Genomic DNA, 13,817 nt, shown 5'->3' with positions numbered 1-13,817 from the left:
GGGGGGTAGGTGTGTAATTTGTCATTTGCACAAGTGATTGTTAAGGACAAGTGGCCTTTAAAGCAGGTTCGACTGTATTTGGAGCTCTGGACCATAATATGTTTTCAGTTGTGTACGCAGAAAAATTTATTCTTTACAAAATGTTACCTTCAGATGCATGGTGAACAATGTTTGACTAAACATGAGTTAAGATTCCGCTGCTCTTGTGCCAGAAGGAAAAAAAGGGAAATAAATATTTGAGGAATTGAGCCCTCAGAAGTTTTAGAGCCAAGATCTATTCAAAGTGATATACAGCGGAATACCTTCTTGGTGTCTGCTTAAACTATAATAAGTTGGACCGCCAGATTTTCTTTGATTTAGCCAGGTTTTCAGTTTTTATGTTTGGCAGTATAAGCGGCTTCTACTGTTAATTCCCCTTTGCTATTAAGTGAACTAAGGAATTGAGGTCGGTTCAGAGTGGAAGAGAATGTAAAGTGGAAACAAATTAAACAAGTTTGAATATAATCACTCAGACTATTGCTGTGGTTAGAATACTAAACACAATGTGTGGGAGGTTGGTGGGTGCTCTAGTGTGGTTTGCTCCTTTTCTGCTATCAATCATCTATCTTCCTCATCTCTCCCCCTTCTAGTTTTGTGTTTGTTACTCCTTTATAATACCTCTGATCTTGGGTACTTATATGACCTAATTGTGTTGCAAGTGCCATAAAACACTTACTAAAACTAAATAAAACAGAATGTAACCAAAAGGTTTATGGAAAGGGCTTGTCAAAAAAAGAACTCTGCCGCCGAGCATAGCGTTTTCATTCCAGGAAGAGTTTTGAATCTGGACTAGGCTGTTATGTGCCAACACAACTGCTTGGTTGATGTTTTGATTGCGGTTTCTTTGCGGATTGCTGATTTTTATTAGAGGCCTAGATGTTCTTTGGAGTTACAAGAATACGTGGAGGTGACACAAGGATCTAATTTCTCTCATTATCTGCTTGAATTCACCATACCTCACTTGAAATAAATAATCTCTCAGTTGAAATTGACCGCATGCTTTTCTACACAAATTTATGAAAATGCATTTGAGACTGGAGGTTTATATGCAAGCACTCCACACTTCCGTGAACCAAGTCCACTGCTTTTCGTATGTATGAAGTTTTCTCAATAGACAAGTACACATGTAAACTTTCCCGTCTACAGCAGATGAAGGAAATGTAAATTCTCAGAGCTCGGATTGGATTCGCCCCAGGCTATGACCAGTTTCTGTGTTGTAGTTAACTGACATAGGAGACGCAAGTTGGATTTCTAAGTGGAGAGAATTTTTTTTCGCAGAGTATCTGGCTGTTTGTGCTGGGATGCTGAATCCCTCTCAGCCCAGGTTAGCTCAGACAAGCAGGATCAATATCTGCCTCCCAAAGGATCTAAATTGTGCCAATGGGGACGTTAAAATACCTACGTTAAAAGTTTTTGGGGGTTTTCTTGTTCCGAACAGCTGAGGCTATGTGAAAAAAGAGAAGAAAAAAAAGGTAGCTCAAAATGTCCTTTTGTACAATTTCTTTGCCTTTTGTACTTATGAACTTGTGCATGTCGGTAAATATTTCCACAGCACGTTTGTTAGGTTTAATAATATGTGCGTTGAAGTAACATCTCTGATATCGTGTTTGCTCACAATAGTTTAAGAAGAAAAAAAAGCATCCTCCCAAAATATTACTTAGGGCTTAAGAAAAATTAAACCTATTTTGAACGCTGCATGAAGAAAGTTCATAATGAGAAAACAAAAGATGGTCATCAATTTAAAACTGCTTGCCCTTGAAACTGCTGCATGTTAACCTCTCACCTGCCTGCGTTGTCGTGTGGATTGGACTGGACTGATATATGCGCTCGTCTCAGTCTCGCACGGAATGTCTTCTCGGTCTCACATGGAATGGCTTCTCGTGGAAATAACTTTGAAAAAAAAATCAAAACAAAACAAAAAAATACACCTGAGAAATTCACGGATGTTCTTCCTCTCCTGATACTGCGGTGTGAGCTCAGATGTTGGACCAGTTCATTGACCCAGATGTCAAGAGGATAGAGGTGGACATGAAGCAGCTGACATTTGCTGGCCGCGGGATTTCTTCACTACCGCTGCTGTGTCTGAAGCTCAAGTTTTACAAGAATATCATCTACGGATAGAAGTAAGTCGCGTGTATCGGGAGGCGAAGTAGGTGACTGTGAGGTCGACTGAGGCGTGTCATAAAGGGAAGTAAGTCACAGCGTGAGACGAACTTAGAGTAAGTCACGTCTTGTGGCGAAGTAGGTCACTTTGTTAGATCGACTGAGGCATGTCATAAGTGGAGGAAAGTTGTGCAGTGAGGGGAAGTAGGTGACCTTGTGAGGTCAACTGAGGCGTGTCGTAAGGGGAACTAAGTCACACAATGACAGGAAGTATATGTGGCGTCGTGAGGCCGGCTGAGACATGTCATTAGTGGAAATAAGTTGGGCAGTGAGGGGAGGTAAAAGTAGGTCACATTGTAAGGTCGGCTGAAGCATGTGTGGTGAGGTGAAATAAAAGTCATGTTGTGAGGGGAAGGGAAGTAAGTAATGTTGTGGCAGATAGATGACCTTGTGCCGTAATTGCAAGCGTCGTAAAACTCTTTACCAGTCATGCCATAGAGAAGTAAGTCATGTTATGAGGTCGACTGAGGTTTGTCATGAGGTTTAATAAGTCATGCATTGAGGGGAAGTAATTTATGTTGTGCGATCAACTGAGGCTTGTCTTGAGGTGACAAAAGTCGCATTGCAAGGCGAAGGAATGCTGAGTACTTCACTTGAAGTTAGTAGCAAATGTATGGCTTTGTGGTGAAATCAGACACTTGTAAAAAGAAATGTCAAAGAAACCTACATTTTTCAGCCTATTGGGCAATTTATATCAAATAACTTTTTTGTTGCTTAGTAACTTTAGAGTGGGTGGTTGGCGGGTGCTCTTCTGTGGTTTGCTTCTTCTTTCCTATCGAACATCTATCGTCTTTATCTCCCCCTCTTTCATTTTTATGTTTGTTACTCTCTTGTGACACCTCTAATCTTCGGCACTTATATGAGCTTATTGTGTTGCAAGTGCCGTAAAACCCCTACTAAAACTAAAGAGTCCTTTAAAAAACAGATCTCTCTGAATTTTACCCGCAAACATTCATCAAAGGTACCCAAAAATGTGATGATGACTCAAAAATGTAAATTTGCAGTTTCCTAGTACTCTTAAGCTTTGAAAGTCTCAAAACTTTCACAGCCATTTTCTCGCTTATTTGACCTATGGAATCTATTGTAGAATATCCTGGTCTTTTCCTGTCATCTGTTCAAGTTCTCAAACTCACTCTAAGTATGCTGTTCTTGGTCTGTTTTGTCTCTTTTGTTTGATAGTGGCGTCGGTGGCCTTGTGGTTAGTCTCTGGGACTCGCAACCATTAGGTCATGGGTTCGAATCCCGCCAGGGGCCCTACGTTGTTTCCTTGGGAAAGGCACTTTACACGAATTTTCCTCACTTCACCCAGGTGGGAATGGGTACCCGGCTATAGATAGCGAAAGATCTTGTCAGTTTGTTAGTGTTTGAGCGCTTAATCAGCTGCTTGCACTGTATGCTTCCCGGGAAGCTGAGAATGTTTCGGAGTGTTCTGTGGTCTGCTGGGGTAATAATATAGTGTAAAGCGCATAGAGCCTGCAGTTGAGCGGGGATATGCGCTATACAAATGCTATTTATTATTATTATTATTATTATTATTATTATATTTTTTCAGTTAGAGACACAGATGTACATGGCATTAAAAATCCACAAACTCAACCAAAGGTTTTTGGATCTCTTTTTCTTGTCACCTCCTTTACAACGCAACGAAACCCAGCCAATTTTAATCTTATGTTTTCTCTCGCTTCTCCCCTTGTATGTGGATGGTTGGCAGGTCTTCCGATGTGGTTTGCTCCTTCTTTCCTACAACATCTGTCGACCTTATCTTTCCTCCTTCTTTTATGTGTTTGTTACTCTCTTGTAACACCCTCTAATCTTCCGCACTTCTATGACCCTTATTGTGTTTCCAGTGCCGTAAAACCTGTACTGAAACTAAACTAAAAACTTTTTCTAAAAAAAATACTACTTTCTCTCGTGTCTCTCCTCTCATGTGGTGGGTTGACGGGTGCTCTGGTGTGGTTTGCTCCTTCTTTCTTGTTAAAGTCCATCGTCTTTATATTTCTTCCTTCTTTTATGCATTTGCTACTCACTCGTAACTCCCTCTAGTCTTCGGCACTTCTATGACATAATTTTGTTGTTGCAAGTGCCGTAAAACGCTTACTAAAACTAAACTAAAAACTCTTTTTTAAAAAAATGCTTTCTCTCTTGTCTCTCCTCTCATATTTGGTCAGTTGGTGGGTGCTCTGGTGTGGTTTGCTCCTTTTTTCCTGTCAAAAGTCTATCATCCTTATCTTTCTGTCTTCTTTTATGTGTTTGTTACTTTCTCGTAACAGTAACACCCTCGAATCTTCAGCACTTCTAAGACCTAATTGTGTTTGTGCAAGTGTCGTAAAACGCTTACTAAAAATAATCTCCCCTCGTTCTACAGACTCTGGACGAGAAGATCCTGTGGCCCCGACACCACGTACAGCTGACGGAGCTGGCCAAGGTCGGGGGATCCATCGGCAGTCAGGCCATCCTCATCACACGCACCAGGCACCCCAAGAGAATCATCAGCAACATCCAGGACGAGGACCTCGGGTACTTCACCATGTGGAAACGTTCCGAGTCGTAGGCTCATAATCTCTATATTATCATTGTTTTGTGGAGTTTTAGGATTTTATAAAGGGGACAGAGAGTCGCAGTCTCATGATCATTGTATCTGTTTTGTGTGGGTTTTAGAAAGGGCTCGGTGTCATAAGCCTCATCATCATTTTAACATTGTTTTTTCGATTTTAGAAAAAGGATGGCAGAGTCATAGGCTCATAATCATTGTGGTCATTTTTTAATGGATTTTAGAAAGACTTCAGAGTTATAAGCCTCGCAATCATTTTAACATTGTTTTATGGGTTTTAGACTGGGGATGACAAACGATATAGGCTCATGATTCTCTTAGCATTATTTTATCCATTTTGGAATGGGCACAGAGTCGTAGACTCATGGTCATTGTATAATTGTTATTGTTCTGTGAATTTTAAAAAGGGGACAGAACCGTATTCTTTTGATCATCTTAGCTTTTTTTTTTCAGTGAGTCGTGAATGGGTTAATACAAGTTCTCCTGTAGCATCTTTTTTATATTTCAAAACATGCACAGCCTTAACCATGAATGTTTGAGGAAAGAAGGATTTGTTTACTTTTGTTTTTACTCATTTTGATTTCCAACTGTTTTTTGTTTTCTTTTGTTCTTGAAGTTAGTCAGGAATAAAGACATGTCTGTCCACATGAAATGTTCTCTTGTTTTGTGTGTGAACAGCCACTGTTGTGGTAGGTCCTTGCGATTGAACGTTGCTTTGAAAATGTTTTCTAAAAATTTATTTTGTTTTAAAATTCCAATTTTATCTTCCGATATATTCCAGACTAAATTCCTGTAGTTGCCACTTTCTGTATAACTTTGTTTATTTCAAAAGCAGCCGTGATTTTCACATCTTAAGACATTTTCTGTAGTTTACTGTGACATTCATTTTCCCCTGCAAAGTCTGGGTTTTTGCTGAAAGTTGGGACATTTTGGGGATAGTATATCAGATGCTAGCGAAAAAGAAATGTTTCTTACAGAAGCTTGTTGAGTAAAAAGAAAAGTCTGTCTTTGGCAGGGAATTGTAATTTGTTTGAACGTGCCCTCCTATCTTTCACAAATTCATCTTCAGCCAAGAAGATCTTCCCCCCCCCCCCCCTTCCGTACTACTGCAGCATATCAAAGCTTTGTTCCGTTGTTCTCTGATGAACCACTGTGAAAACTATCAACCACTTTTTATGGAGCTTGTCTTAACGGTCTAGATGTATGTATATATTTAGGTTTATCCGGATTAAATATTTTTATAAAATAGTGCTCGCTACGTGCGTGAAAGGGAGTGAGATGGATTCTCTCTTAATACTCTCAGGCGTAAATTTTTTGCTGGCTGTCTTTAGCGTAGATGTCATATTTAACCTGGTGCTCCAGTTCTTAGCTTGCTACCCGTTATTGTCAGCATAGAAAAGTCATATTGCTGTAGATGTTCTCAGCTCCTATGGTTTCATATGTTTGTCAATTTTTGTCATGGTTTTCTTCGAGATGGAAAATAATGTGTAATGGTGATGCAGTTTCTCTATAATGTAGAAGTCGAGTAGACTATGCCATATTTGATCCGGTACTTCAGAGATTCATCAATAGTTCAAGCAGCAATAAATTCCATGTCATTAATTAGATCTGTGTCTCTTTCTTTGTATTAGTCTGTACCTTGTTACCAGTTTACAGTCAATGCATTGATCTGTCACCGTTTTTTTATGCGTACATATTGATTTATGAATTGGCACTTTTTACGCATAAAAACCTGCCATTGATTATGGTAGGCGATTACATGTATGGTTGTAATGATTTCTTTCAATAAATTATTTTCTTTTGTATGTGAATTTTTACAAGAGATTTTGAGTTTTTTTCCCCCCCCTTCATCATATCATGTTTGGGAGAGGGTTAATGTTTTTATAACAAGTCAAACACTTTTGCATTTTTAGCAGTAAATCTTTTCATCTTTTTCTAGTCTAAGATTTGGAACAGATGTCAATATGGTTACTCCCCCCCCCCCCCCCCCACACACACACCCCCCACACCTTTCCAGAGATTGTTCTTCATGTTTTAAGTATCCAAACCTGTTGTGTTTTTGTTTTTGTTTGCCTGGTTGTTTCTTTATGTACGGTGGTGTTCTGCTGTAGAGATTGTTCTGTCTAGAGCAGTCTTTGAACATGTCACAATGTTCTCACTGATGTACCGGCGCCAACAGTGTAGCATACCCAAACTTTCTACCTTTTCTTTGGATGTTCTGCACATTGTGATCATACATTTCTTACATTTCCTCCTTTCTTGCCCTTGTTATATTATTCATCAACCACTTTTCTTTCATTTCGTCACCCATGCGCTCATATGACCTTTTATGTAGTTGGGAGCGCTGTAAAACTCTCGCGAACCAATCACCCCATGTTGCACATTGTCAGTTCCTGAAGTGTTGTCATATTTCTCAAGGGATATTTACTTCTCTCACTTTACCACTGCGATTTCATCACTCCCAGTATATTATATCATGTATATTTGACCATAATGTTTTTTCTTTCGAGTCACTGTTTTATTGGAGATGTTTAGAGTAGTGGCTGCGGTGGCCTCTATTGTTGCATAGAGAGGGGAAACCTTGTGGCTGCTCTCTTTTTGTGGGGATTCTCTCTGTGAAATGTGTGACAGTAGTAGCTGGAAACAAGGTTTCTAATTCTGTCCACGAGACACATGACAGTGTGTAGTTTGTTATAGAAATTCTGTCCCTGAAATTTGCGACAGAGTGCGGTCATAAAGATTTTATTTATGAAATTCGTGACAGTGTGTGGCCATAAAATTTCTGTCTTTGAAACGTGACAGTGTTTAGTCATTTAGATTCTGTCTATAAAATAACTTGTGATAGAGTTTAGTCGTAAAGATTATATCTTTGAAGTTAATGATCTGGTTGAAGTCATAAAGATTCTATCTATGAAATAGGGATAGTGTTTGGTCTTAAGATTCTGTTAGTGAATGAAATATATGGCAATGTTTGCTCCTCACTCCTAATGCTGCCAGCAAAATCAATGTGATGACTTTTTTCAGGAGCTTATAATCAGAAGCTGGTGGGTGCAGAAAGGCAGAGGCTAGGAGGGCGTTGTAGTTGTAGGTTGTTGTATGTTTGGGACCAACGAAGTGTTGTGTATGTCTTCCAGCTGATGATACATATCCACTACAGAGGCTCTCAGTCCTCTTTCTCAGATCAAGCAGATTTGCCGAAGAAGGTATCGGTTGTTTAAAACACAAAAACACATTCTCAGCTCTGTCAGACTTGTCGAAGAAAGTATTGGTTTTTTAAGACACAGGGGCACATTCTCAGATCAGTGAGACTTCCTGAAGAAGGCATTGTGACTGTTTAAGACACAAAGATACCTTCTCAGCTCCGTCAGACTTGCAGAAGTTCTGGCTGGGATTGCTGACCTTGAGTGATGAGAGAGTTGGCAAGTCTGGTGTTTGTAAAGTAAAGCAGAAGGACAATCCCTGAGGATCTTAGTCTTAAGTAATGAGAGTCTGTACTAGATATAGATTTCTGCTTTTTACATCGTTAATTACTTCCGGTGCCAAAAGGTCATAGTCGTAGGCTTAGCAAAGCTGACAGTACTGACAGTTTTCTGTATCAACTGTTTGGAGCCTATCATTTATTTAATTTGTATGTAAAGCTGCTTGAGCACTTGCTTGTTAGCTTCGCTCCCTTGGTTTTATTTCACTTACTAGTGAATCCATGTTTTTTCTGGACGAGACGCTTGCTTTTTACTGTCCCTGACACAAAGTCTGCGCCGTGCTGAACAAAGGCTGTTGTTTCATTGTTGTGAGGGCTGGGTTCTCTGGTAGGTGTGAGAGCAAAGTCTTGGAGCAAATTGTGGTTAAAGTTTCTACTGGTGACCCATGACATGTGTCACATGAGATGTGTATTGGCAACGTTTGACAAGCATAACATGAGATGTGTACTGGTGACGTTTGACACGCATCGCATGAGGTGTGTACTGGTGATGTTTGACACACATAACATGAGGTGTGTACTGGTGACGTTTGACACACATAACATGAGGTGTGTTCTGGTGACATTTGACACGCATAACATGAGGTGTGTACTGGTGATGTTTGACACGCATAACATGAGGTGTGTACTGGTGATGTTTGACACGCATAACATGAGGTGTGTACTGGTGACGTTTGACATACGTGGCATGAGGTATGTACAGGCCTGAGATTGTCTACATGTAAACGACAGACTAGTGGTTGGTAACACATTCCAGCTAAGTTGTAGCTCCTGCTAGTTGCGCAATATTTAGCCTCCAATATAACGCTCAGCGTACCATGTTTATTGTCATGTATGTTGAGACTTATGTTCCTAAAGTATGTACAGTCTGCGTCATATCGTTTTGCTTACATTTACAAAACGGTATTACCGAGTGGGTTGTGGGATTGTACCTCGCATTGTTATATAATCTTTCTCAATTATTTGTCAGGTTGTTTTGTCTGAGTTGAAGTGGTGTGCTGTCTCGTAAAGTTAATCAATTAGCGTAAGGCTCCGCCGCTTTGAAAAGTGACTCACTAAGAGTTTGTAATAGAATCTCTAGTTTATACTGTTGTCGTGTGCTGAATTGATGTTGTTGTCGTGTATCAAAAGGAAAAAGGCTTTTTGGAGAGATACCTTTTGTTGGGAGAAATCTTTTTTCTCTCACAATTATTTGTTTTGACAATTTCTGCACTCAACGCTTTTTCTTATATATGTATATATTGGTACCAATTATTGTTAGTATGTCTCAGAACTTTTGAGCATTTGTTAAGAATTATGTTGAGATTTATGATTTTATAAGGTCTTTTTTTTTCTCCATGTCTCACAGTCTGTCATTGGGTGGTTGTAGCATCTCTACCTGCAGTCTGAGTTCTTTGTGTTCTTGAGGTGTGTACTTTTCATTAGCTATCAGTTGTTGAGATTTGTACTTTTCACGAACGGTCTATTTTTGAGGTGTGTAGGTTTTTTTTTAGCAGTCTGTTGTTGACCCGCTTCTCATTACTCTTCATTTCTGAGGTATGTACTTTTCATTATTATAAGCGTGTATGTGTTTAAGGTGTGTACTTTTCATTAGCGATCTGTTCTTGAGATGTGTACTTTTTCCTTGGCGATAATGTATACTTTTCTTTAGCGGTTGGGTTGGTTCTTGAGGTCGCGTAATTTTTGGTTGACGGTGGTCATGACTTTACCTTGTTGTTGCACCCGCATCTCTTTGGCTGAGGGGTGACTTTGTTCCTTGCTCATTCTCACTCTGACTTCATGTGATGTCTTCTTTCCTGTGGTGAGCCTGTTACTTTTGTGATGTAGGTGCCTTAAGTCCTCAAGCTTCTGTTGTCTTTTCCCTCCCTTCTGCACTGTGTGCTTCTTTGTTGGCTGAGTCACACCTCATAGTCCATAGGTCAGTTGCCGATTTTTAAAATAAATCTGGCAACCATAAATCTGGAAACCCGGATATCCGGCTTTTATGGATGTCCGGATATCCAGATTTCGGAAATTTTCCTCTGATTGCATTTTATGAAAAAAATAGTCTTGATACATAGATTTACGAGTGAGTATGATCCATGAATTTTTTCCCTCTGTGGGCATTTATACAGAGTCAGAAAAGTGCAGGATGTGTTGTTTTTTTTTACATTCTTTTTTAAAATGAAATTGTTTGTGGCCAGTTAGCACTTCTCCTTTTAGATACATGGGTACAAACAAAGAGACAAGATTCTGAGAAATAATGAAGACAAAAAGAAAGAGTATACAAACTGTGCTTTTGTGACATTCTTGCAACTCAACATAATTATCTATTCTGTTTGTCATCTGCTTGTGCTTATTTTTGTTGGTTGTTGTTCTTATAGAAGCAATTTCTCTCTAGCACTTTGTGATGCTGATACTCGTTTCTATTTTGCAATGTTCATGCTACGATGATATGTTTTGTCTTGTAGGCATTTGTTCACCCACTTTTGATAATTAATGAGCATTTTTGTTTTTTGATTCTGCTTATATTGTAGTTAGTTGTTTTAGCCTTATTTACTTATGCGTACAAATTTGCTACTACTACTACTACTACTACTACTATTACTACTATTACTACTACTACTACTACTACTACTACTACTACTAGTGCTTCTAATGTGTCTGTCTATGTTCAATTTGTTTTTAATGAATAGAAATAAGATGTATTTATTGTAGTGTGAAGGTAGTGTGTAATGTAGACTGGGAACACAGGTGTAGGGAGATAAACAGATTTAGATAAAAATGATAATGGTAATACATTGTAATAAGAATGATAATAGTAAGAATAATAATACTGGTGATAATAATTATAATCATAGTAATGATAATAATGAAAATGATAATAGTAGTTTGTCCTTCATGAACTGATGATGACCTTTAACATCATGAGAAGAAAAGAAGTTGGAGACTTTGCTAGTTACCGCAGCTGGCTTACATGGTATAAAACACAGTCAAGGAAATGATTGGAAAGAACTTGGGTGTAATGGTCAGAGAGAGTATAGTAAGGAAATAGTAGCAAAGAACGTGCAGTTAAGATGAGAGAGAGTGCAGTGTACAGTAAAAGAAATAATGGCATGCAAGTTGTAATGTAATGGTCAGAGAGAGTACAGTAAAGGAAATCATTGCAAAGAACGTGTAGTAATAATCAGAGAGAGTACAGTAAAGGAAATCATTGCAAATAACATGTAGTAACGATTAGAGAGAGTACAGTAAAGGAAATCATTGCAAATAACATGTAGTAATGATTAGAGAGAGTACAGTTAAGGAAATCATTGCAAAGAACGTGTAGCAATAATCGGAGAGAGTACAGTAAAGGAGATCTTAGCAAAGAGCGTGTAGTAATAATCAGAGAGAGTACAGTATTGGAAATCATTGCAAAGAATGTGTAGTAATAATCGGAGAGAGTACAGTAAAGGAAATCATAGCAAAGAACGTGTAGTAAAGATTAGAGAGAGTACAGTAAAGGAAATCATAGCAAAGAACGTGTAGTAAAGATTAGAGAGAGTACAGTCAAGGAAATACATATATAAGCATGCAACTCGTAATCATCACAAATGCCACATCTCGCCAAAGCAGAGCCTTTCCCCCTTCCTTAAAGTAGTGCGCTTATTATCTGCATCAACTTGTTAAAATAGTTGCTTCTAATCTGAGTGCCGGTACTAACAGTAACACGTATGGTTCTGGTTCATCTTCTTTGACAATACTTGATTGAATTGAATCCTTCCAAGGGGGTGCAGTGCAGTACAGTAATGCAAAAGGATTTCTCAGAAGGCTGTAGATATGTCTCTGTAGCTGCTTTGCAAAATGTCGTTATTTTGCTGCAGTTTTTGGTAGTTCAAGGGAGCTCGACAATGTGTAACTTGTTTTTTATTCTGCTGATGCTGTTGGTATTAAAGCAACTTTTTAACAATGTAAATTAAATAAATATATTATATACATTAATAAATATATTATATTTAATACGTTTTTAAATTCAGTTTTGGGAAGAAAGTTTAATTCAACAGTCAAATTTGCGGGCTTGGTTATTTTACTATACGTGCCAATCTAGATTTTCTGTAGCCGCGCTCTAACTAGATGTGTTACATATTGTTTAACCTTGTGATCAGCCAGTGCAAGAGTGCATTATCTGTTGTCAGGAGTGAGGGGGTGATCCTCCACCTCCGCAGATATTACGTTGTTGTTGTCAGCCATTCTAGCTCAAATCTGTGAACTCAGCGCTAGCCTCCACCCCCTCCCCCCACCTCTCCCATTGTGTATATATATATAGTGCACCTCATGCTAGCCGGAGCCTGCATTTCTCCTCCTTCCAAGTAAGCGTCACGGCCGTGTCATGCTCTAACTGTGTAGCCGGGAAGTAAAAAATAAAAGTAGGTCAGTTAAAAGGTCTATCTATCTGTGACCTTGAGGTAATTTCGACAAAAATGCAAAAACTAAAAAGCCTAACAAAAGAAACTTGCCAAAAAATGTTTAACTGAATTGGACTTGGCCATGATGGTACTTCAGTGAGTTTGAGTAATTTGTAAAGGCCATAACTCTTGATTTCAAGCCACCCAGTCATTTTGTTGAAATGCTTTGTTTTGCCGTCTCTGCGACACATGTGGTCGTACCAAGAGCTCTGATTTTATTATCATGTGACAGATCCCCTTTTTATCCGTCACTACTTAACTTGTTTTTTGTTTTTAGGTTGTTGTTTGTTTTTTTTTATTTAAAAAAAAAATAATTGACAAAGTGGCTCTGCTGTTGGTCTTTAAAAAATCTGGAGTCAGAATACATTATAAATAATAGTACTACTGTGGGCTAACGCTTTTATTTTTTTTCATCGTTTTAGATCAGAACTCTCTTTTTTTTTTCCTTAAGGTTCCAGATCCCGGATCCGCGGTTAGAGCATAACACTACAGTCTGAATAAACGGTTTTCTCGGCACTGTCTCTGGTGTCAGATTTGAATCAACGACCTTTGTGTGACTATTTGTGTGTACACTAGAGGAGAAAAGTTTTCCGTTTCCAATCTACAATAAAGCAAGTAATATTCTTTTACATCAGTTGTGTTCTCTTTTCTCCTTCAGCGTTTGTCCTAGATAGTTGGTTGATGAGTTTGTGTGATTCGCTCCTTCTTTCAAATTCGTATCAGACATCTATCGAGCTCATCTCCTCTCCTTTTGTATGTTACTTTCTACTAACACCTCTGATCTTTGTCACTTATATGACCTTATCTATGCTATAAAACTCTCACTACTACTGCAGGTGTTTGGAGGACGTCCCTGGTATGTCCTAATTCTATATTGTCCATCTGTTGTTTCTGTCTTTTTGTCTAAGTGAGTGGTTGGCTCCTTCTTTCCTATCAAACATCTATCGTCCTTATCTCTTCACCTTTTTGTGCGTGTTACTATCTTGTAAAACGTCTATTTTTTGGCACTTATATGACCGTATTGTGTTACACGTGCCGTAAAATTACTAAAGCTAACACTGTCTGTCTTACTTTTCCCCTGCAGTTATAGTTATAATAATAATAGTAATAATAATATTAATAAATAGCATTTGTATAGCGCATATCCCCGCTCAACAGC

At 38.6% G+C, this 13,817-nt stretch overlaps 1 protein-coding gene across 3 annotated transcripts in view; it reads left to right on the top strand.

The window, feature by feature from the left end:
• The window catches only part of LOC101862355 (N(G),N(G)-dimethylarginine dimethylaminohydrolase 1), a 23,609-nt gene extending 10,321 nt beyond the window's left edge, over positions 1-13,288 (top strand). For 2 of the 3 annotated variants that reach the window (XM_035970582.1, XM_005101593.3), the window contains exon 5: positions 4,568-13,288. In XM_035970582.1, coding sequence (XP_035826475.1) covers positions 4,568-4,753 — 186 coding nt within the window. In that variant the 3' untranslated portion in view covers positions 4,754-13,288. Of the gene's footprint in view, positions 1-2,019; positions 2,163-4,567 lie in introns of all 3 variants that reach the window. The other variant, XM_035970583.1, reaches the window with a different exon arrangement.
• Positions 13,289-13,817: the final 529 nt, after the last annotated feature.

The sequence above is a fragment of the Aplysia californica genome, unplaced genomic scaffold (genome assembly GCF_000002075.1).
Source record: "Aplysia californica isolate F4 #8 unplaced genomic scaffold, AplCal3.0 scaffold00290, whole genome shotgun sequence".
NCBI lineage: Eukaryota > Metazoa > Mollusca > Gastropoda > Aplysiida > Aplysiidae > Aplysia > Aplysia californica.
This window is presented reverse-complemented; position numbering and strand designations above follow the sequence as displayed.